This window comes from Impatiens glandulifera, chromosome 9, assembly GCF_907164915.1.
Source record: "Impatiens glandulifera chromosome 9, dImpGla2.1, whole genome shotgun sequence".
NCBI classification, from domain to species: domain Eukaryota; kingdom Viridiplantae; phylum Streptophyta; class Magnoliopsida; order Ericales; family Balsaminaceae; genus Impatiens; species Impatiens glandulifera.
Window position 1 is genome coordinate 27,688,341 of NC_061870.1, and position 24,480 is coordinate 27,712,820.

Consider the following 24,480-nt stretch of genomic DNA (forward strand, 5'->3'; position numbering starts at 1 on the left):
ATTGAATTTTTTTTGATAAAAATATTTAAAGTGTATTAATATATAAAAATAAAATAAAAAATAATAATTTAAATATAAGGTATTTTAGTATTTTGATTAATAAATTGAATGTAATAAAGAAAGAAATAAAATAATTTTTTTTTAAAATTTTAGTTATTCAAATAATTCAAATCAAACACATAATTGATTAATTTGCTTGTTATTTTTTTACCCCTGATATACACTATCCTAATTTGTTTTTGTATTATTATAATAATAATAATAATAATAATGTAGAAATAATGGTATTTTTATGATTTATTTGAAAAAATAAAAACTAATTAATATATGTGCTTATAATTAAATAAAGAAAATGAATGAATAATTTTGATAGAATTGTAAATGTTGCTTTCACCAGGCCAGGCCAGGCTGGTGACAGCACATTCACCTTTGGTTGGTTGGGTCCCCCAATTTTATTGAAACTATATTCTCTGTTATCGATTTAACATCACCTATGTATCTTTATTTGTTCGGACAAAAAAACAACTCTCCTTTACATGGTGTTGGATAAAACAAAAACAATTATTTTATCATTACCCAAATATATATATATATATATATGCCTTCTAATTTGGGTTTAATTGGTTTAAATTAAATAGTTTTGGGATGAAATCTTCGTTTAATTTTACATTTCGATATACAAACCAACCGATTTGAAAAAAATTCATTAGTAACTAATAACTTGAGAACAAGGAGGAGATTCTATGTTATGTTAGCTATTAGAAAGAAGAAAAATAGTCTTCTTCTAAAGGTGATGATGATGATGTATCATAATTCAACTTATCACACCACCTTTATGTATTAATTAAGATTTATAAGATTTCACCAATAAAATCTTATCAATAATGTTATCAAATAATAAAATAAAGTTTCTTTTTTCTACTTGAGTAATAATATGACACCGTTGATATTTTTCTATTCTGATTTATTCTCATTTCTTTGTCCTAGCTAGTTTGATATTAAAGTTTTTAAAAGGAATATATATATATATATATATTTTAAATTTAATGTTGCTTTTTTTAAGGTAGATAATAATTTTTTTAATATCTTTAGAAATTAATACAAGTATATATTTAAATATTTGTATTATTATTTGTTTTCTAGTTTTATATTTAAATATCTTTCGACGATTTCTTTCAAATTAGATAGTTCACTAAAAAATAATTGGAATGACTACCAAAATATGTAAGTCTGTCATATGAGTTGTATCAATCCAAATTCTCTAGCAACTACCCAAAGATTCGAACATTATCCAATGAATCTCGGCAATACTCCACCTACTAGTCGCTCATCGACAATTTAACATTTTCGTGACACATATGATTAGGCATAATACAACTTTTTTTTATGTACATATCATCCGTAAGAATTTCACCGTGAATAACGCTAAAATTCTTCGATCATGTCTATGTCTATATATTATAAGTATTAAATTATTAATTTATCAATTAAATATTAAAATAATATTATTTTTATTAAATTTTTAATATAAATATTTTTAATAATTCATTCTAAACAAATCTAAAATAATTTATTTTTTATCCAATTAAATTTTCTATTTTTTTATAAAAAACTTGAAAGATCAAATGACTCTAAACAAGCTCTAGTGATATTATTTCCTATTCTCTCAACTTATTTTTTTTTATTAAAAAAATTATTACTATATTTATTAGTTTTTAACCTTTGAATTAATTAATTTAAATATCATAACTATTTTTACAATATAGCAAAAAAAAACATAATAATAATTTAACTAACTAAGACTTGGATTTTCTTCTAAAATTAAAAAATTTGCACATAGAGATAAGTGTGAGGATGTGCGTTATAAGGTCACATCCTCAAAATAGTTATTTAGAGACATATATCTGATGCGTCTAATACTCTTGGGAATGCTAGTTTTTTTGGGTAGATGGGGTCATATAGTCTGATTGGTGGACAACCTCATGTGAGTTTTGGGGTAAAACAATGCATAACATCGTGAGAGAGACGAGAGGAATCGAAATGTCACATTGGTCATTGGTCTTTAGTCGACTTTCTCAACACCGTCTAAGGGTGCCTCATAAGTCCAGGTTCGGGGACTCTAAAGTTTATTTGTGGTAGAGGAGGGCTCGAGAAAGGGGTTGGTTCTCAATTAGACTTTGTTTCCACAACCAAAGGAAGGAGAGGTCTCCCATTGACACACAACTTAGGCAACAAACACGACCCAAAGTGGTGCAACCAAAACTTTGTGTGGAGAAAGCTCAGACTATTGCAATAGTGGTAGGCATCTAGAGGCAAACTATTTAGGTAGACTAAACGAAAGAGGATCATGTTGGACTCAAATTTTTGAATTTCAAACGTTGGAGGCGCATCTCGGAGTTGTAGTTATCTCATAAATAAAGAACGAAAACAAAAGTGATTGAGACAAACTTGATCCAATTAAAGCTATTACGCCAGACTATTTAGACGTCAACTTAGAATCAAAGGCGTCTCGGGCCGGACCTAATTATGGTGTCTTTTGATATGTCTTCAATTCTTGAGAATATATGTTTCTCTATAGAACGAATTTAAAACAACATTTATTAATGTCAATCGATAAGTGTATTGGACTGTTAGTCGAGGAAAGAATCTGAAAACTCATTAATGGTCGGTCAGTTAATATTGAGAATCCACAAGTTGTTGTGTCTGAACACATCATAAGACTTCGCGTAGATATGGAGGGTACTACTTGGATTCAATTTTTTTGAATGCCAATGTATACATAGAATCATGATCTTCTTAGTCGAGTCGATAATGATCTTGGAGGATTTATTGAACTCGATGAGAACACTTAATTATTGTAGGAGACCGATTGGGTTAGAGTGAATCACTCCTATTCACATATTCGTTACCCGAAATCCATCTATTTTGATAACGGAACACATATGTATAAGGTGATAGCATGTGATCAACGTCTTATTGACATGTTTCCTTCATCGGGAACAAACACATCGAATTCACCTATGTTGGAGTCATTGATTTTGTTTCAGAAAACTAGAGAGTTAATGATAATCTCATTTTATGTTGATCGGATTCGTATGACTAGCTTTGCGGATAATGAAAGTCTATTTGTTGATATGACAAATTTAGAAAGATTTAATATGGGAAGGTATGTTGTGCAGATTGAGGAGATTAAATGAGTCAACATATTTTTTTAGGCTGAGATCAAGTACCCATCTTTATAACCCTTGAGTTTTGATGCCACACTGAATGTCGAAAAAGGAGAGTGCGAGCAGATGATAGATTATCAAAAGTTGAAGGCATCAACCTTTATTTTTTTTCGAAATTGTTGTCCGAACAAAAACTATTGATTAGGTAAAAAAAGAATGTTGGTCAAATGTGAGTTTTCATTCACCATGTATCATACGAGGAATTGGTGGATTCCATATTTTAATGGGAGATGGAGATATTTTAATTTTAAATAATAATAATAAATTCAAATAATTTTTAATATTAAAAATAATCTGAAAATAACAGCAAATAAATAATATTGTTGATTTCTATCAAAAATATCTACCATTTTTTCATGATTTAAAAAAATATATATATACTTAAATTTTAAAAAATAATGATTAAAAATTTATTTTGATATAAAATATTTATAACATTAAACATAATCCTAAAATAAGCAACGGTTATTGTTTATAATACCTTCTTTTTCAATAATAACAAATTCAAATAATTTTCAATATTTAATATTAAAAATAATCTGTAAATCAATTTACTTTTTTTTCAACCTTTAAAAGAAATTAATACATACTTTATATTTTTTTTTAAATAGTGATAAAATTAATTTTCAATTTTTAATATAAAAAAATATATAACATTACATAATCCTAAATAACAGCCGCAATAGTTATGGTTGACAATAACTTTTTTTAAAAATAATAATAATTCAAATAATTTTCAATATTTAATATTAATAATAATCTCCAAATAACAGCAAGTAATAGTTATTGTTGATTATATGATAATATCCATTCTATTTTTTTTTCAATTTTTAAAAATATATAACATTAAAAATAATAACCAAAAATAGTTATGGTTGATTTCTACGATGATATCTTTTATTTAAATAATGATAAATTCAAATAATTTTCAATTTTAAATATTAAAAATATATAACATAATTAAAAAAATGAAATTTCCTTTATGTCCACATTTATGTCTCTATACATAAATTTTCTGTTATATTTTTTTACAAATTATTAATTTATTATATATATATTATTTATTAGTAATAAAATGAAATCTTTTAAAAATGAATTATTATTATTATATATATTCAAAAAAATATATTTAATTTATAATCCAATTTCCCTTTTTTTTCTCCAACACATTCGTAACAAACCTCTTTGTAAAGTATTTTTGTAAAACTAAAATTGAATCTTAATTCAAATTAGGGTTAGATTCTAGTCAACCTTAATTCTCAAAAACCCTAATCATCCTCTATAAAAACTCTTCACATCCTATTCAATATTTTCCACATTCTCTAGAGAATCCTCTAAAAAGCTTTCAAATCATACTTTATATTTTCTCACAAAACAAATATTTTACTAAAGATTGCAACAAGGTAAGATAATTTCTCTAAACCTCAATGCTCAATATCATAATTCTCTATTGATTTTACTCATGAGGAGGAGGATGATGATTAATGTGATCTTTATCTCATATTTTTTACTATTACAATTGTAGATGGTCATGAGTAGAGAAGCCATCCGCAACATTATAGGAATAATTGGTAATCATCTTCTTTAATTCATTAATGAATTTCTTCTAGATACAAACTTTAATTTAATTTCTTCTTAATTACTATTGTTTTTTCAATCTTCATATAGGGAATGTTATATCTTTCTTCCTTTTTCTGTCTCCATTGTAAGTAATCTCTCTTTTTATTTTGACATTTTTACATATGAATCTAGATATTAATTTTATGTTCTTGTAACACTTTGTACATATAAGTTTAATTATTATTATTATTGTAGACCGACATTCTTGAATATATGGAAGGCGAGATCAGTTGAAGAGTTTAGGCCGGATCCTTATCTTGCAACTCTACTCAATTGCGTCATGTGGGTATTCTACGCGTTGCCCATGGTTCATCCGGGCAGCACTCTAGTTGGCACCATCAATGGCATAGGATTGTTCATCGAACTCATCTACGTTTTCTTTTATTTCTTCTTCTCCGATCAAAAAAAGCGTGTATGTTATATGTTTCCATTGTACCATAGTTAATTATTTGTTATACTTATAAAATTTATAACAACCATTAATTTGTATTTCTCTTGCAATTTATCAGAAGAAGATATTAGTAATGTTTGGAGTTGGATGCATTTTTGTTGGCATCATAGTCGCGGTAACCATGTACGCATTTGAAACCACCAAGGGTAGGTCCATGCTGGTTGGAATTGTGTGCGTTGTATTGAACGCTATCATGTATGCATCTCCATTAACCGTCATGGTAAGCATATTAATATTTTTTTTAATAATAATAATGGTTAATTTTTATTAATCTAATAATATTAATATTTATATAGAAACAAGTGATAAGGACCAAGAGCGTGAAATATATGCCCTTCTGGGTTTCATTCGTGAGTTCCATTAACGCGGTCATTTGGTTGGCGTATGCTCTCCTTAAATTTGATCTATATGTTACGGTAAACATATTTTTTTTAAGAAGTGAAATTTCTTTTTTATATATATTAATATTATAAATATTAAACATTTGATTTTGTTGTTACAGATTCCAAATGGTTTGGGAACTTTGTTTGGTGTCATGCAATTGATTCTTTATTTCACATATTACAAATCAGCTGGCGTTGAAGTGTTGGACCTCGATGAGAACCCGACTATTATAAAAATGACCTATGGTGATGTGATAGCAATGGCAATGTCTAACAAATAAATTAATTTTAATTTTGGGATCAATATTTTTATTTTAGATTTAGCTTTTTAAGTTTTCAATTATGATGGAGTTGGTGATGAGTACTTATTTCATAAACAGATAATGCCTACTTAAGTTTTATTAATATCGTAATTAAATTTAGTTTTAGTTTTATTATTATTATTACTATTGGTAGCTAAGATTTTGAGATTATGATAAATTTGCACTTAGTTGTTTGTCGTTTTAAAATGACTTATAACAACATCATATGCTCCTTTTACCTTTCCAAATGCAAGCATTCAAGTGTTGGGCAAGAACCCAACACCATTAAGATTTGGATGAAAATGTGTAAAATAGTATTGTGTATGTTGAGATCAAAAGCCAGCAACATGAAAAGAAGAAAACCAGACAAGCATTTCCTCGGTCAAGAACTGTTTGTCATTCATCATCATCATCTCTGTATGATGATCGCCTCGACGGCAGATGGGGCACGTAATTCTTCGGCCATCGAACCATCTGCCGATGCATTGCCCGTGAAACTCATGTCTGCATGTCAGCACCCGTCTCTCTTCTCCTTCCTCCATACCACACAAGCAAACACAACACATCTCTCCGACGCCACCACCGTTGTTGGACCCTTTACCCAATAATTCCCAAGGCGATGGAATATCATTGATCTTGAAGTTGTAGATGACAGACACCAACTTTTTTATAATCATTCTTATTCTTCTCTGCAATTTTCATTCATTGAAGATATATATAATCTGATCTGAGCATAGATAGAGATCAGCTACCTAGCTAGGCTAAAGTATAAGTTACAATGGATTACCAAACCAAACCACCAATCAGCAAGATTAAGACTTGTTTGTTTACTATCGAATCTTTTTGGTTAGTTGGATTGAGGGAGATTGCTCAACCACAGTCAGTAGAGTTGCACCTAAAACAGTTATTTATTTGAAATACACAAGAATCTCTAAATAAGAGAAGAATGAAAGACAATTATTATTCAAAATCTCACTAATTTTCTATCTTCTTCTTCATCGTGGTGTCTGGTGAATCACCAACTTGGATGATCTTGGCATCCATGGGAACAAGGCAAGGTATGCCATCCATTATCTGTCAAAGAGAAGAGAATCAGTAACTAGATAGATCTATGATGTTGCTTGCCTAAGGAAGCAGGAAACATACAGGGAAAGAAACGCCTATGGTGTCGCTGATGAGAGAATTCGATTCCTCACAGTATCTGCAAATGAGGAGAAGCCAATACTGGAGATTAGATTAGATTAGGTTAGGTTATCATCATCACGAAGAGAGATTGGGGAAATAAAGTCTGATAACCTCAAGGATTGCTTAGAAATTGGACAGACGAGCATCTCTGAAAGCGTCTTGCTGATTCCGATAACTCTTCCTCCATCTTTCAACAGTACTTTGCTCAATCTCACCATTACTATCACTATTTCGTATCTCCTTTCAATTTCTGCTTTGACCTAGAACTTGACGACTACTCCAAACCTAAATCTACGCCCGAGCCTGCTTCGCGATCCTAATTTTTTACCTTTTTATAGTACGACTTTCTCTCTTTCTTTCTTTTTTAATATTGTTTATTAGTAAGTCCTAATCAATTTTATTCTTCAAAATTAAAATATCATTTCTTTTTGTTTCATTTAAAATTTGGATTATTTAATTTCTAAAACAAGATTTTTGAGTTAAGAGGCTAATAGATAATATTTTCAAATAAATTTAACACATTGACAAAAGTTATATAGAATAATTTATTTTAAACCTCTCCCTAGTCCCCAACTATTTTGATTACATATTTTAATTTCCCCACTTTTAATGATAATCAAATATGATACTTTTTCGCGAATTTTAGTCTTGTGAGTAAAATATAAGACAAGGTCCCTATTAATATAGATTGAAAACCTCTTCTAAGCAAAATACATTAACAAAGATGTCATTTCTTTCCAAGTAGAAAGCCAAACTCATTCTGGAAAGAAAGAAAGAAAATAAGAAAAGGAGAAGATAACATAAGTCTTGAGTTTCTTCTTCTTCTTCTTTACATGTACATGCATCATCATATCCAACCAAGTCTAAACATGGGTTTCAGGATTTAGTATGTATTGAGATAATTATGTACCTTATGATCTCACTCAATCCAATGACATTTTTTCATGAATTTCATACATTTTTTTCACTCTTTTCTCTCCACTTCATGACTCCATGTACTGCGACTTTGGTGCACTTGTTTCCGTCTTCTCAGGTCCTGCCAAAAGAGATCATATCAAAATCACACTTCACTAATAACAAGAGGATTATGAACAAGGGGGCAGTCTCGTACCATAAACACCTCGTATCTCCACCTCTCGCCATTCTTGCACGAGAGCACAACAGCAACACATGAAATGGGAGAGGAAATCGTCCACTAACCCTCCCTGCCCATTGGGAGAAGAAGAAGAATACATAATATTATTAAACTCATTCATTCATCCTCCAACAAGAAAGAATGAAACATCTAGATGGAAAATACTGACCCTGATATTCAGCATCTTTCTCAGTTTCCTTCTAATGCAACAAGTATAGCAACAGCACGATAGAATCAACGAATAAGCTACTAAATCATTGCACGCCTCTGCAGCAGCTGCCGGCCAATCACAGGCACGGAAGAAACATACAGTTAGAGATGAAAACTAATTGTGTTGTAGCTAATAATAAGAACTCTCGAAGAATGTCACTTACAAACAGGCCTGTTTGTGGCCACACCCGCAATCCTTGAAAATGTAGCACAAGGACAAAAGATAGTTTTCATACCTGATAATCAATTATAACAAGTGGGTTACTCACAAACCCACAATCTGGAAATGTCAATCAGCTTCAAAAAATTAACCCAATAGGGAGGAGGCGTACACAAAAGAGGTTCTGAACAACAACCAAGCAAATCTGAACTCCATTCATCACCATGCTGATGATAAGAATGTTTGGTAGAGATCAGATCATGTCCTGATGAAACCGAAGATATGGTTCTACTGCACGCATAAGGACAACATACAACAGTCATCAAGGAAATGGCAATGTTAAATTGGAATGAAAAGAATCAGCTAGCGAGATGAACCTTGAAGTTTTTTGTGTAGTCTCGGTCTTCTGGATATAGCTTTCATCATGAGTATGCTCTTTAACGGACTTGGTTGCTGAATCTTTGGAGTTTGACTTTTTTGGTGAACCTTTTTCTGGAACGCAATTTGAACTAACAACTTCCGTAACATCCAGAAGATGCTGAATCATTTGGCATTGAGTTATGTCATAATTAGCTTGTGATCTTTGCATTTCCAACTGAAGCTTCTCGTTCTCTTTCTGTATCGCTTTATTGAGAGGCAAGTTTGGGTAGGAACACGAGAGCGATTTCTTTAAAACCATAGTATCATAACCACAAGGATCAGGCTTCATAATCACATCTTGCACCCTTCTGTCATCATCATCCAATGTGTACTCACGTTGATCTCTTTCAATATATTCCAATCTCTCCTGCAAATGTAAGAAAAGTGTGAACTAACTAACTAACTAACTAACTAGGTTTTGAAGATCTAAAGAGAACAAAAAACAAAAAGAAAAGAGTACCCTGACTCGAGCATTATCGACAAGAGTAATGAGAGGTATAATCTTCAGATATCTATCAATCTCATTCTGTGCCTTTCTGAACTGATAAACTATGTTCCATCCCATTGCTAGCAAGTAGAAATAGCTTCTATCCTGACAACTGTTAACCAAGATGTAAGACCGTCTAAGTGCATTTTCCAGCTCCTCCAAAGGCTCCCGTGTTTCTGGATACTTCTTCAGCTCTGAGATCTTGAGCTGCTCAAGCAGATTCCCAATCAGTTTCAAATGCAATGCGAATTGCGTGCAGTTCTTCTTGTGCATTCGAGCCGTACTTGCAGCTTTCACTATCAGTCCAATTAGCTTCACTGCATCGAGTCCTGTCAGCTGAGCAACTGTAGCTATCTCACCGAAATGATCCCAAGTAGATCCCATCTTCCACCCTTCTATTAACCCTATCAAATCAAGTTCTGTCGGAAAAAATGAGCAAATTCATTGATCATTCCCTGTTTAAAGCAGCTGGTCAAAAGGAATGCCGGATCGAATCTTTTAGATACTTAATTCATGACCAGCTGCATTGATTATGAAACAAGCAATCATCTTTATCAATCAAATCCACTCTCCATGGTGGTAAAAAGAAAATAAAGCAAAAGGTAATGTTTTCTTCACACTTGAACGAGAAGCTTGAACTCTTCCGAGTTCCGACACAAAATAAGACAAAATTCGACAGAACTATTACCTGAAAATGACTGTAACCGTCAGCTCGATCGCCGTCCTTTGCCGTAATTCCAACTGTAAACTAAATAAGAGTTTTGGTAAAGGTGCATGTGAATGAATATATAAAAATCGTACAGTTGAAGAAGACGAAAACAACGATCTCCGGCGGCAAGTTCCTGTATGTCCGTTATATCACGAGATTGCATAGAATCCTGGAATCAGCAACATTGCTTTGCGCGAAATGCCTTATAATACCTCTGATCAGATTTTGGATTTTTGCTTTGGGAATCAAAAACACAGTTCCATTTCTCTCTCTCTCTCTTTCTCAGCTTCGCTGTAATTTTGCCTCCGTTTTGTGCCTAATGTCCTCTCTCCTGCCGCTTCAGATTATTACCATACCAAGACAAAGAAGAAGGAGGAAATTTAGCTGACCGATGGGCCCTTTGATTTCCTTTCTTATGACCAAAACACCCCTTCACGGGCTTTAAAGCCTTTAATGGTGCTAATATTTTATTCATTATTTTATTTCAGGGTTAATTAACGAAATTAGGGTTTAACTATTTTTACTGAGTTAAGTAATAAATGTCAAATGTCATGTAATCATGGTTAAAGTGTTTTGTTCATGTTACCATGATCATTTATTCAATAACACCAATCATTAATTTGTTTATTTAGAATTGAAGCAAAAGATGATCATTTGATTGTATTAATTAGTATCTAGTTAAGCCAAATATGTTTGTGATACAATTTTTCTTCCTACTAGAGTTATATGAGATAAAAATACAAATTAAGATTAACAAGTCATCAATTATAATTATTATTATTATTTTTTTTATTTTTACTATTTACCTGAAAATAAAATTTGCATCTTATATAGTTTACAGTATTATTATTATGATATTTTTTATATTCTTTTGAAAAAATTAATGAATTAGTGTGTGAGTTAATCCTAATTTTTAGGATTTTTGAATTCGATAAATTTTCGGACGATGTGTTTTTATTTTAATATTTTATGGCTTTTTAAATTTTAAAAAGACTAATTAATTTTCAATATACATAAACTATTATTAAAAAAGTATATATAGTAAAGCTTAATTTATTTAAAACAAATTATAATGAACTAATGATATGTCATGTTTTAAGTGAATTAAAACATTGTTCATATTAGATTTTCAATTACTTAATATGTGTAACTAAGATTTTTGTTTGGTTTGAATATAGAAAATTAAAATGATATTTCACCCTTCTAACTTTCATTTTCATTTAAGGTTTTATAGGTGAAATTAAATAAGTGACTTTTGATTATTTATGAACTACTTTAGCAACTTGAACTATTTTAATGAGATTAAAAGTATAAATAAACTTAGTATTCTATATTCATATTTGAAATAGACGCTCTTATTTTTGTTTTCTTTGTATAAGACTTAAAACACATTTTATAATAAGAAGAAAAAAAACTTATTTAGATTTATATTGTACAACTAGCTCAATTAAGTGTATAAATTAATAAAATTCATTTAAATGTATGTATTATAAATTAAAAAAATTATAATTTAACCTATATATATTAGTAAACATAGTAATTTTTTTAAATCTATATATTTATTAATTAAATATTTATGTTCTCTTTCTTTTATTTTATTAATTAATTATTCAATCTTTCTTTATTGTTTACTTATTTATTTATTAATTAATATATTTCCTTTTATCTCTTTTTCTTTGTAATATTTTATAATTTTTTTCTTTAATATAATAAAAATAAAATTAACAATTTTTCTATTTAAGTTTATAATAATAATAAACTAAATTATTGAGTTACTATTTTATTTTTATAAATAGCACTTCATTCTATATGAATATTCTAGAACTCTTTTTTAGTATACAAAGAAAACTTTCTCCATGTGGGTCAAATTCACATTATTATTATTATTTATTTTTTAATTTTTTTATAATCTTAATTATTACTCTTTTAGTTTTGGAGGAATTAATATATATTATTATTCAAATTCAATGGCATTTTATTGTTAAATGAACCGGTCATTATAACATTTATGTAATAATTCTTTAAAGAGATCAAGTAATTTTAAAATAATCTATATTGATATAGGAATAACACAAAATTAGTAAAAAAAAAATAAAATTAAAATAAATACTAACATATGAACGAATGAAAAAATAAATAAAATAGATAGATAGAGTAAATTAATTAATTAATAAAATAAAAAGTAGAAAGAGAAATTGATTAATTAATGAATAAAAAAAAAAATGAATATTTAATTAATAAATATATAGAGTAATTTTTTATAATATATATACGTTAAATGATTTTTTTTTTAATTTATACTTTAATTGAATTAACTATATATTTTTCTTTTAATATTATGGTATACGATAAAGATGATATATATTGTAGTAGAAGTTATCCATTTAAATTAATTACCGACCCTTATATTGTGAGTTGTCACAATGTCCGTTTTTAACATTTGTCAAACGTAACAATAAGAGAGAAGAAGATGTCTCATGAGTCATGAAGGTGGGAAGTGGTGTCCAAGATATATAAAGAGAAAATTAATTAAGGTACCAACTTATAAGTTACTTGTGCACTCTAAAATGATATTTCTCCTGTTATGGATAGCAAATAATTAAGCTAGTTTTCAATAAATTATTTAATAAGCTTAAGTTGTACGTATACGCCAAATAAGAAGCAACAATCAATTGTCCTATAGTTACTTTTATAGTATAACTTAAAAGAGAAAATTAATATTGTTATTATTTTGTAAAAACAATTTTGATATTCGAGTTAATTGAGGATATTAATTTGGCTTATGTCATTATTTATCCCCTATATTAATATAAAAATTAATTATAAATTTCTTAATATAATTATATATGATCTAACATATTAAATACAAATAAATTAATTTAAAGAAACTGCACTCACTTATACACTTACAATTCTAGAGATACATAGTTGAATTGTTTTTTTAATATGTTTCGAGCACAGGTTCTTGCTAGAGTTTTTTCTTTTTTTTTTAAGATTTTGGGGGTGTCGGCCGGAAGATTGGGATGCCCAGTCAAAAAAATAAATAAATTATTATTTGTTATTTTAACTATTAAGAAAGGGAGAGGGATAATACATATTTTTATTTAATTAAATATCTTTGGGTTGCCCATGCCCTATCTTTTGGCTTGCTAGGTCCGCCCCTATTTGAGAGTCGAGATAAGATTTTGGTAGACTTTTGATCACAAAGATACTCGATTTTCGACTGTTATTTGGGAGCGGCAAAACAGTCATTTAAAATAAATGTTTTTGACTGTTTTGTCGCTCCATTTGAGAAGAACAGAAGGATCCCGTAAAATCGTTGGATAATGGCGTTAGGATGACGAGAATTATAATAGACGTTTGAATTTTAAATTTAATTTTATAAGAATTAATATTTAATTTTAATTTAATTCTTGTTATCTGTATATGACAAAAATTATAAAATTATAATTCAATTTTATCTTTTATAAAATCTTGACGTAACCTAATATTAGTAGTTCAAGTGATAAGAGTTTTTTTTTTGTCTATAATTCAATTTTCATCCATAATAAACAATAATGATTTGACATGTTAACCTTCTAAATTAAGAAAAAAAAATATCGATTTAAAAAAACAAACATTGAAACTACAATTACAAGCTAAAAATAGTGAAATTGAAAATTACAAAATTAATTTCAATTTCATTTCTTAATTTTCAATAATAATATAACAATTCAAACAAATTGGAATTACACCGATTAATTTCAATTTCAAGTTTACTAATCACACCGTAATATAGCTTATTTATATTAAAAAAAAAACTCATTTTAATTTTTTTTTTCAAAAACATTGTTATTAAATAATTAAATTAATATGATAGTTTTCTATTATCATACTAAATAAAATTAAATTAGATTGATAATTAATATTGTTAAGTTATTTAGTCTCATGCAAAGTTAAATATTAATAATAATAAAATCCCTTACTAACAATGATATTAAATAGTTAAATTATTGATCCTCCTCTTTCCCATGACCAAATAATGTGGCTTCATCCATATTCATCCATTATTTTACAGTACACATTACGATATGTTATCAATTAACCAAACCAAATAATCATACTCATGAAAATCTATATTGATCCTCCAAACTCATAACATTTCAATTTATACCAAAAGCTTCACATTTGTTATTAAAATCTCAACATGTTAATGCATGATTCAATACATAAAGTCAAATACTTTCAATCAAAATATAATTCTCATAAACAAATAAGAATAAGGGTGAGAAAACTACCGATATTATCGGTATATCGAACGTATCGCAAAATATCAAAAATATTGATTTTTGGGTATACTCAAAATAAGACAAGGTGGTACCGATACCAAAATACTTGTACAATCAATGTATTATGATATTTTTAAAATTCCGGTCGATATATACCGAAATACCAAAATAATATTTATAAATTAAATATATATATATATATTTAATAATTATAAAAAAATAAATAATGACGAATGAAATTGTAAATATTTATGTTTTAATTTTCATTTCAGAAAATAAATTCACATTACACAGCAATATCAAACTCTCATTAATAAACCAATTTTAATAAATTTATTTTTTTAACATATTTGAAGCTTAACTTTTTAAGGTATCTATTTTGTTTTTCTAAATTTAACCGTTTTTTATAAAAATAAATTTAATTATAAAAATATAATTTTTAAAAATAAATAAAAATTTAATTATATTATATAATATATATAATCTCTATACATTTAATTTCTAGACATTTATTTTATTTTATTATAAAATATTTCATTTTTTTAGGTATTAAAGGTATCATATAATATTGATACCGTACCGAAATTAAAGTATATCGAAATTAAGATTGAATGGATGAATTTTTGGTATCGAAAATTTCGATAGGAAATAAAGTATGAATAAAAAAAAATAAGGTATACGTCTTACTCAAATTTAAATAAGAATACATAGGGTAAAGTTTTGGATTATTTTTGAATATATTACACAATTCTAAGAGTTAATCTGATATTTATTCGGAATGATTTCGAATATATATTTAATTATTTTAATTCGAAGAACTTGAATTGAACCAGATCTCCTCCGTTCGAACCGCCCCGATTTTATTCCGCGGAAAGATTGACAGGCAGTTGGGGTTGGAAAGGAAGAGAGAGAAGGTCACAAGTCAAACGCAACTCTGTAGAGAAGAGGGAGAGTGCAGGGCAAGTTTAGAGAGAATGATCCAGGGCGGCGGAGGAGTTGGAGACGAAGAGAAATGGCTGGCTTCAGGTATCACCGGCCTTCAGCAGAATGCCTCGCTCATGCATCGTTCTCTGGTACTAACTAATTCTTTAGTGTATTTCATCTGTAGCTGGATCATCGATTCATTTTTATAACCTAATTCGTGTTGATTCTCTTCAGGACTCGAACAATCTAAGAGACGCTCTGAAGTACTCTGCGCAGATGTTGTCCGAGTTACGGACTTCACGGTTACCGCCTCACAAATACTATGAACTATGTTAGTTTTCATCTACTACTGTTCTACATTAGACTTGATCTCGCTATTGGTCACTTAGACGTTGAGATCAGTTGTTTAATTCTTTGTTCTATGGCTGATTCTGATTCTGATTCCTCAAGACATGCGAGCCTTTGATGAATTGAGGAAGCTGGAGATGTTTTTTAAGGAGGAGACTAGACGTGGCTGCTCTATCATTGATCTTTATGAACTTGTGCAGCATGCTGGCAACATATTGCCCAGGCTGTAAGTGAGATTTTTCTAGTATAGTATTTGTTTAATTCTGATCGTATCATCTTTATAATGTTATTGCATCCTCTAGAAAGATTGTGAATGTACTAGTTTTCTTTCTATTTTGGAGATTTGATATCAAGTGTAGGTTTAGAGCTGGTTGCAAGTTTTTTAGACATTTAGAGAAAAATAAGAAGCAATGCAGCTAAAATTAGTTCACAACCTAATATTTATTCTCGATAGCCATTCCAAAAGGGCTCTAAGCAAAAGACTACTGTTGTTATTTACACTATGAAATTTCTATGATTGGGTATAATGAGAAATGTAAATTAGGAGTATATCAAGTTGGTTTATAGTGGAAGGATTTTGAGTGTAGCAGTAGTTATAGATACTGGTAAGCATCAAGATTACAAATGGATTTCATGAACTTGGGAAAGGTCTATCATCTTGTTCCTAGTTGACGTACATAAGATAAGAAAGGAATCACAATTGTTAGTAAAAATTTTTCTAGAGTTAGGAGTAAGGTAGGACCATAATGAGGACTATGTAAAAAAATGAAGTGACATTTGCCAAGACTGTTAAGATTCTTAGTCATCATCTTACATTTGGCAGTCCGGAAATTTAGGAAACATAAAATCAACAACAAAGAATTATAAGAAAACTGAAAAAATATAAAAGGAGTTTTTTCTTAGAGAGAAAATGATTTAACCATTAAGCAGAAAAGCATACTGAAAGCTGGCAAAACTATTAGATGACAAGATCTGAATCCAAGACATTCTGAAATCAGAGGACTGAAGACGCGAGAAGATATGACACACGGGAATACAATATTCTTTGGAATTACTTAAGAAGGCGGCTAAAGCCTTTTTATGAGATACAGTTATGAGATAGACTTAAAGCTAAACATGACTAATCTGTAAATCTTTCTCATTATTAATACTAGGATATTCCTTTTCACAAAAAAAAAAACACTAAACATGTTTCTGGAATTAAAAAGTTTCAATTTTCCAATGGTTCCTATCGTAGTTTGGGTAATTTCTGTTTCTATTAGGGATAACTCCTTCATTCCCCTGACTTACTGTAATCCCTCTTCCTGTTTTTTTTTTTTTGCTTTATCAGGTATCTTCTTTGCACAGTTGGATCTGTCTATATCGAGTCAAAAGAAGCACCTGCGAAAGATATACTCAAAGATCTAGTTGAAATGTGCCGTGGCATACAGCATCCTGTCCGTGGGCTCTTCTTGAGGAGCTATCTTTGCCAAGTTAGTAGAAATAAGTTGCCAGATATTGGTTCTGAGTATGAAGGGTAAGGAAACAAGCCTCAGTTTGCAGAATCCCATGATTAAGCATAGTAAATTGAATAATTGCTAGTCCCAAGATTCAACTTATACTGCTACTTTTTTAAGCTAAAGCTTCCATATAGAAGATTGTCCCAAAATACAGACATAAAAACAACTCTCCAAAGTATAGAAAAGGGATAAATGGGAAAAAGATTAGGGTAAAAAAAGAGAAAGACCTCAAACAACCAAATGACCTTCAAGGATGAAGAGTGTGATACAATTAGGCACAAAGAAAACCAACAACTATTGGAATATGAATGAAAAATTAACACAAAGTTCCGCAAATTCTATAAAAAATCTCATAGTGATCCCATAAACAGAGTAAAGATACTACCTCAATGCCCCAACTGAAATGCACCTTCCATTTGAGCCCCAATAATTTCACTAAGCAGAATAACTCATCTAATCCAAACTATGCCATGGAAGAGATCACAAATTTTCCCTTGATTATCTTAGGTTATTGTCACATTAGTCTTTTGAGGGTGTTCTATGACTTATATTTACTTTTCTTATTTGAGGCTTTCACATTATGGTTCCTCAGAATTCCAATTTTGCATAACTCTTACCTTGACCTAGGCTTCCATTAAAAGTGAATCTCAAAATATCACAAACCTCGTCCATAAGTAAGGACCTTCATTGACTAGTATTAATACTATATATTATAACTATCTTCAATTTGCTTATTGGAGAAAGTGAAAAAGTCTTGAATAATGATCATTTCTGGCTTTATTAATTGTTCTTGATAAGTTGCTAGCATTTCTCAAGTTGTACTTTCCTAGTGCTTTCATCGATTCAAGCGGTTTAACCACTGTTGGTAGTCAACCTGAACAACTATTTAATTATAAGAGCATTTTTTTGCTTGTCCAGGGATGCTGACACTGTCACAGATGCGGTTGATTTTGTTCTCCAAAACTTTACAGAAATGAATAAACTTTGGGTGCGGATGCAGCATCAGGTCAGTTTGGTGCTAAATTTTAATTTTTGCAGTAATCAGTATGCTTGTGCTTAGTCATCAGTGTAGAAACTAGAAAGGAGGGGGGGAAATAGTGATTAGGCAGGTGTGCAGCAAAGGTAAAAAACAATAAAAGTAAAAATCGTAAGGGCATGATTTTGGTCATGCAGGTTTCATAGTGGTTGTGCATCATTCATACTATTTGCTGATCTTGAGTTGAGGATTGCACTGGGGCTTTCTGCTCTGCAGGGACCTGCTCGGGAAAAGGAGAAACGAGAGAAAGAAAGAAGCGAGCTTCGTGACCTTGTAATATAATTTTACTGAATTTCTAAATAAGCCATGTAGTAGCTGTAACTTCACTGCTGAGTGTTATGCTTCATTATACCTGTTTGATAGGTTGGGAAGAATCTACATGTTTTAAGTCAGATTGAAGGCATCGATCTTGAGATGTACAGAGATATTGTGCTTCCCAAAGTCTTGGAGCAGGTCTGACTTGTTTTAGTTATAGTTTATTTGATTGGCGAAGTATTATTTCCTTTTTGTCCAAAATGATTAATGTTTATAAATTCTCGACATGTCTTTGCAGGTTGTTAATTGTAAAGATGATCTTGCACAGTACTATTTGATGGATTGTATAATTCAAGTATTTCCCGATGAGTATCACTTACAGACTCTTGAGACACTCTTGGGTGCATGTCCTCAACTTCAGGTGGTTCCGTTGTTCATTATGTTCCTTAAACATTACACATTTATCCCATGGCATGATTGATGTGCACTTCTTTCAGGGTTCTTTGTTTGATTTCTTTGTTTGATATGTTGCTATTTTTACATGTGTCCTTGTGAGACCATTCTCTGAACCAGGATTCTGTGTATTCACACTATCATGTTCACCCCTCAATTTGTCTGAAAAGAATCTAGAAGTTTATATTGTGTCATACTCAGCGATCTTCTTATACTAAAACCATGAGATGAACCTCTAGGAGCACTTCCTCTGTCTCACATTATATGTCATACTTCTTACCTTTTAGGAGTCTTGTTGTTTGTAGTTCTATGTGCTCTTTAAGCACTTCATTGATGACGTGTAATTTATTTTAGACAACCTTTTACAATATATATATATATATGGGATGCTGGTGAAAATATTAAAGTTAAGTTTTGTTTTCATGTATGAAAGGGACATTGATCAGCTACATTTGATGTTATTAGAACACAGATTTACATCATATCATCTATGTTTCACTATAAACTCGAGCTACTTTGTATCACTGAAACATTTTTCGCAATAAATACTCCAAAACCTTCATGTACTGACCTTTTCTATTTTTACTGGCAAGTATTTTTTGTATATATAGTCAACTGACACTGGCATCATTATGTCAAAGTAGCGTCATGTTATAACCCTCCAGTTCCCAATACATGGTTTACTGATGTTTTCTTTTCTCTTACATGAAACACAGTGTATTTTGAATTACACAAATTCTCTTTCTTACGTGTTTATTGTCCCTCATACATCACAGCCATTAGTTGACATTAAAACGGTGCTTTCACGTCTAATGGAAAGGCTGTCAAACTATGCTGCATCAAGCACAGAAGTGAGTAATTCCTATTACTTCCTTGATCTTGTTCCAGGTATAATTATAAATTCTTTCTTTTTCCTGTATGACAGGTTTTACCTGAATTCTTGCAAGTGGAAGCTTTTAAAAAACTGAGCAATGCTATTGGAAAGGTAAATCTTGCATCATTAGTTTGTAATATTCCTTAGCATATAAGATCTTGGTCTTTCGAACTGATACATCTTGTGGGTTACATAAATATGTTTTTCAGTTTCTTTTCTTCTGTACATCCAAAGTTTTAGGGTGGAAACTGGAATGCTTTCAGCTCAGATGCCAATTATGTTGAGAATGATATGTTGTAATATCTGGTTTTAGATCTTATCAATTTCTTGGCTTGTATTATCTGTTTCTTCCTTTATTTTTTCTCTCTACGGGTGTCTAGTAGAAAGCTTTGCAAAGTTTATTTGTTAGTGGTAGTAGATGCAGGTTATCCCTTTCTATAAAATATCCATATTATAGACTGATTGGAATAACCAAAGAATCCCTCATGGAATATTTTGAATTACCATTGCTCAACTTCTGTTTCTTCGTAAACATAATAACCTGTTTACCTCTCTTTGAAACTAGAGGTTCTGATTCAGTCAGTTCTTTTGGGCGATTATGACATTCATCCAACTCTTTCTGTTAACTGAAAATGTTGTTTTAATATAGGTGATTGAAGCACAGGTTGACATGCCCGATGCTGGAGTTGTGGCTTTATACTCATCTCTTCTAACATTCACTTTGCATGTGCATCCTGATCGACTTGATTATGTGGATCAAATACTGGTGCGTCATCTCAAATTGTCCCAACTCCTTTCCCGTGTTATCTGATAACTTATGGAAAAGAATGTTATTAAATTTGATCAATGGCTTCTGGCATTCGTAATTCCCTACTGAATTTAGAGTAACAATGTGCAAATCCGGTGAGTGATAAGATCTCTTCATATGGAGGCTCACAATTAATGTTAGTACAGTTTGTATGGGAGATGCCTTTTGATATATTTATTTTTTTGATCTCATTATCAGAATCAATTGAAAATTAATTTTCTAATCCTTTAGTAAAAAAGATCATATTTATTTTAACTCTAAGTTATCAAGGGCTGTAAATTATGGAAAATGACTTTTTCGGTCTGCTTCAGGGAGCATGTGTTAAGAAGTTTTCTGGAAAAGGCAAGCTTGATGATAGCAAGGCAACAGAACAGATTGTTGCACTTCTTAGTGGCCCTCTTGAGAAATACAATAGTATTGAGACTGCACTAAAACTTTCTAACTATCCTCGAGTGATGGAGCATCTTGATGATGCAAAGACTAAAGTAATGGCTGGTGTTATCATCCAGAGTATAATGAAGAACAGGACATGTATATCTACAGCTGACAAGGTATAATCTCTAAAAAATATATATATTTCTTGCAGAATATTCTTTTTGAATGATGGATTACTGTTCTGACATATGTAGGTGGAGGCTCTGTTTCAATTGATAAAAGGGCTAATCAGCGATTCAGCTGACAATCTTCATGATGAGGTGATTTTCAATTCTTATGTCACATTTGTGGTTACAAATATGGTGCAAAGAGTTGTGTCAGAATTTAATATGTTTGCTAAATGTTGGCTAAGTTTTTCTTGGATTTTAAATCTATTATAGTAGTTGTCTTGTCTACAAAAACTTCTCATTTAAATAACTTCAGTGGCTTTCATTTATGTGTTTCCTTTTCAGCTTGATGAGGAGGACTTCAATGAGGAGCAGAATTCAGTTTCACGTTTAATTCAAATGCTGTACAACGAAGACCCAGAAGAGATGTTTAAGGTAATAATGCATCTACTACAATATATGTTTACTTACTTTGGAAATGCACAGATGCCTGTCTGGTATTTGATATTTGGAAATGAGGTCCAGTTTATTTTTTTTTCAAGTATGGAGGAATTTACATTTCTTAAATACAAAGAGGAAATTGATTTATTTGATTCATGTCTTTTATCTTGCGGCTGAAGGGATATATAACATTTCAGGCTAATTCCTGTTAAATTGAAAACGATCCACTAAAGGAAAACCATCTCATTAATTTTATTTTAGTACTGGCAACTATCCTTATATCTTCTTCTTTTAAGAACCATTAATAACTACTTTTCAGTGGGCTTACAACTGCTGCGTGATTATTGATACTTTACCATGAAATATTCCTCTTTACCAGATCATAAACACTGTGAGGAAGCATATACAAACTGGAGGTCCAAAACGACTACCATTTACTCTCCCACCTCTGATTTTTAGTTCTCTTAAGGTTTGGCTCTGTCTTCTTGTGCATCACATTTCTTAAAAGTGTAATTAGCATCAGCAAAAAACCTGAAATCATTTCTCCTTGAGCAGTTGGTCAGAAAATTGCAAGGAAATGAGGAAAGTGTATCTGGAGAAGAAGCATCTGCAACTCCCGAGAAAATCTTTCAACTTTTGAATCAGGTAAATCATGTTGGAGTTGTATTATGCCTTGCCAAAACAGGTTTGCATGGTTATTGCTAACTCGTCACTGAAGTAATCAATAATAATTGTCATTTTATGTCTAAAATACCACTTAGAATTTTTACCTTGTAAAAATAGGACATTTGTGTGATCCGAAAATATCGATATTGGTTATGTTTCCAAAAATCACAATGTCAAAGAAAATCTGGATCATGATCCAAAAAGTAATCTTTATATCAACAAAGTTAAAAACACACTATAATCTAGATAATGATAGAGAAAAAATCTTAAAAGAAAAACACTTTTAGTTTAAACTTTAATGATTTTTCAATGGGATCGTAACTGTTACAAAGATTGAGACAAAATAACAGTTTTGAAATAGGTTTGTTTTCCTTTCCTACTTGAGGTTGTCAGGATTTTCATTGGCTTGCCTTTCATTTTGTGTGCATATCATCAACTAGTTATGCACTGCCAGTCTTATCAGAAACTTCCGTCTCATCTAAAGATTTGTATTACCAATTTGTTGTTTGATTCCAGGTGATTGAGACTTTGTCAGTCGTTCCAGCACCTGAAATGGCATTGAGGTTATATTTACAATGTGCTGAGGTATGTGAAACTATTGATTTCCTCAATCAACCCCAATGCTGGGTGACTAAAGTTTATTAATATCTAAAGTTGTCTTATCCTTCTTCTCACTCAGGCTGCAAATGACTGTGATTTAGAACCTGTTGCTTATGAATTTTTCACACAAGCATACATCCTCTACGAAGAAGAGATTTCGGTAATAGATTATTTGTTTGTGCTAATTTTGCTGGGGATAGTTGACATTTTTTCTTATTTTCTTGATTTTTATTGGATAATGTTTGTCGTGATAGGATTCTAGAGCACAGGTGACTGCTCTACATCTAATTATAGGTACTCTGCAGAGGATGCATGTCTTTGGTGTTGAGAACAGGGATACCTTAACCCATAAGGCCACTGGGGTAAATTACATAATGATTTAATATTATCAATATTATATTTTCCTTGTAATTTCATTAAATTTCCGTTCCATTCCTCCTGTTGACTCAGTACTCGGCAAAGCTTCTGAAGAAGCCAGATCAATGCAGAGCTATTTATGCATGCTCTCATCTTTTCTGGGTTGATGATCAAGTCAGCCTCAAGGATGGAGAAAGGTGCATTAGTTTTTTGAAAATGTGGATTATTTGGGTATTTTAGTTAATGATTTGGGATTATGGACCTAATCTTTTATGGTACGGTCCAGGGTATTGCTATGTTTGAAGCGAGCTCAGAGAATTGCTAATGCAGTTCAACAGACACGTGATAGCAGTGGATTCATCGCTCTTTACATTGAAATATTGAATAAGTATTGTATCTCACCATTATTGGATTTCGAACTAATATTATTGTCCTCTCCCCTAGTCCCTATACAAAACTATCAATTTATATATGTTCTCTTTGTGCTAGATATCTCTATTTCTTTGAGAAGGGAAACTCTTCTATCACAGTAGATGCAATTCAAGGGCTTGTTGAGGCGATTAAGACGGAGATGCAAAGTGAGAACTTCAACCCAGATCCGGCTGCCGATGCTTTCTTTACCAGCACATTAAGCTACATTCAATTCCAGAAGCAAAAGGGAGGCACTATAGGCGATAGATATGAAGCAATTAGGGTATGAATTCTGTAATGGTGGCAAACATTGTATTCTGTTTTTCTTTGTTTTGAGTTTTGGATTTTTTTAATGTCATCATTCAATTATGTTTATTGTTGTAAAAAAAAGGTTAGCAGATTCTCCTAGATGGAGGAGGGTATTCCATTTTAGGTATTATTGTAATGCACATGTAACTTATTATGTTTGGGATAATTACTGAACCATTTAATTAAATATTAACAAACTATATACATTTTAATTATTAATCTTATCTTTTAAAAAAAAAATTGTTGAAAAAGATGAGTTAGTGAACTTTATTGCATGTATTTGAAAAAAAAAAAAAATCATTGTATGTAGAATTTATTTATATAATAGTTTATATAGATTTGGTAAGTCAATTATTTCATAATTTATTTACTAATTAGCTAACTCAATGATATTTATTTA

The 24,480-nt window shown here is 30.5% G+C and overlaps 5 protein-coding genes across 9 annotated transcripts; 2 read left to right on the forward strand and 3 right to left on the reverse strand.

Moving 5' to 3' along the window:
* The first annotated feature begins 4,752 nt into the window (after positions 1 to 4,752).
* Positions 4,753 to 5,962, forward strand: LOC124916122 (bidirectional sugar transporter SWEET5-like). Its single transcript, XM_047456856.1, has 6 exons — positions 4,753 to 4,798; positions 4,896 to 4,932; positions 5,043 to 5,259; positions 5,357 to 5,518; positions 5,595 to 5,714; positions 5,801 to 5,962. Exons 1-6 carry the CDS (start codon positions 4,753 to 4,755, stop codon positions 5,960 to 5,962), a joined length of 744 nt encoding a protein of 247 aa, XP_047312812.1.
* Positions 5,963 to 6,315: 353 nt separating this feature from the next.
* On the reverse strand, positions 6,316 to 6,660 carry LOC124916123 (E3 ubiquitin-protein ligase RNF13-like). The gene has a single exon (XM_047456857.1). The coding sequence runs from the start codon at positions 6,658 to 6,660 to the stop codon at positions 6,316 to 6,318; it is 345 nt and encodes a 114-aa protein (XP_047312813.1).
* LOC124915710 (protein preY, mitochondrial) lies at positions 6,654 to 7,487 on the reverse strand. 2 transcript variants are annotated; one of them, XM_047456476.1, is made up of 4 exons: positions 7,280 to 7,487; positions 7,130 to 7,184; positions 6,960 to 7,057; positions 6,654 to 6,672 (listed from the first exon to the last, which is right to left on the reverse strand). In XM_047456476.1, coding segments are annotated over exons 1-4 (261 nt in total). In that variant the 5' UTR covers positions 7,387 to 7,487; the 3' UTR covers positions 6,654 to 6,671. The 2 variants fall into 2 exon arrangements, with proteins under 2 accessions (XP_047312432.1, XP_047312431.1); XM_047456475.1 differs by lacking the exon at positions 6,654 to 6,672 and having other exon boundaries at positions 6,903 to 7,057; positions 7,280 to 7,486.
* A 344-nt stretch (positions 7,488 to 7,831) lies between these two features.
* On the reverse strand, positions 7,832 to 10,624 carry LOC124915335 (protein MID1-COMPLEMENTING ACTIVITY 1). 4 transcript variants are annotated; one of them, XM_047456033.1, is made up of 8 exons: positions 10,269 to 10,624; positions 9,554 to 10,101; positions 9,051 to 9,460; positions 8,846 to 8,961; positions 8,678 to 8,749; positions 8,473 to 8,579; positions 8,280 to 8,373; positions 7,832 to 8,204 (listed from the first exon to the last, which is right to left on the reverse strand). In XM_047456033.1, the coding sequence occupies exons 2-8, from the start codon at positions 9,962 to 9,964 to the stop codon at positions 8,152 to 8,154; spliced, it is 1,263 nt and encodes a 420-aa protein (XP_047311989.1). In that variant the 5' UTR covers positions 9,965 to 10,101; positions 10,269 to 10,624; the 3' UTR covers positions 7,832 to 8,151. The 4 variants fall into 4 exon arrangements, with proteins under 4 accessions (XP_047311989.1, XP_047311988.1, XP_047311986.1 ...); XM_047456032.1 differs by having other exon boundaries at positions 8,846 to 8,964; positions 9,554 to 9,984; positions 10,269 to 10,623; XM_047456030.1 differs by having other exon boundaries at positions 8,846 to 8,964; positions 9,554 to 9,999; positions 10,269 to 10,623.
* Positions 10,625 to 15,369: 4,745 nt separating this feature from the next.
* Positions 15,370 to 24,295, forward strand: LOC124914036 (vacuolar protein sorting-associated protein 35A-like). The gene is made up of 22 exons (XM_047454498.1): positions 15,370 to 15,630; positions 15,716 to 15,812; positions 15,932 to 16,055; positions 17,160 to 17,345; positions 18,247 to 18,334; positions 18,581 to 18,637; positions 18,728 to 18,817; positions 18,918 to 19,040; positions 19,849 to 19,923; positions 19,998 to 20,057; positions 20,596 to 20,712; positions 21,066 to 21,305; positions 21,384 to 21,449; positions 21,642 to 21,731; positions 22,117 to 22,206; positions 22,293 to 22,382; positions 22,920 to 22,988; positions 23,083 to 23,163; positions 23,258 to 23,365; positions 23,454 to 23,557; positions 23,647 to 23,748; positions 23,850 to 24,295. Exons 1-22 carry the CDS (start codon positions 15,532 to 15,534, stop codon positions 24,058 to 24,060), a joined length of 2,367 nt encoding a protein of 788 aa, XP_047310454.1. The 5' UTR covers positions 15,370 to 15,531; the 3' UTR covers positions 24,061 to 24,295.
* The last annotated feature ends 185 nt before the right edge of the window (positions 24,296 to 24,480 follow it).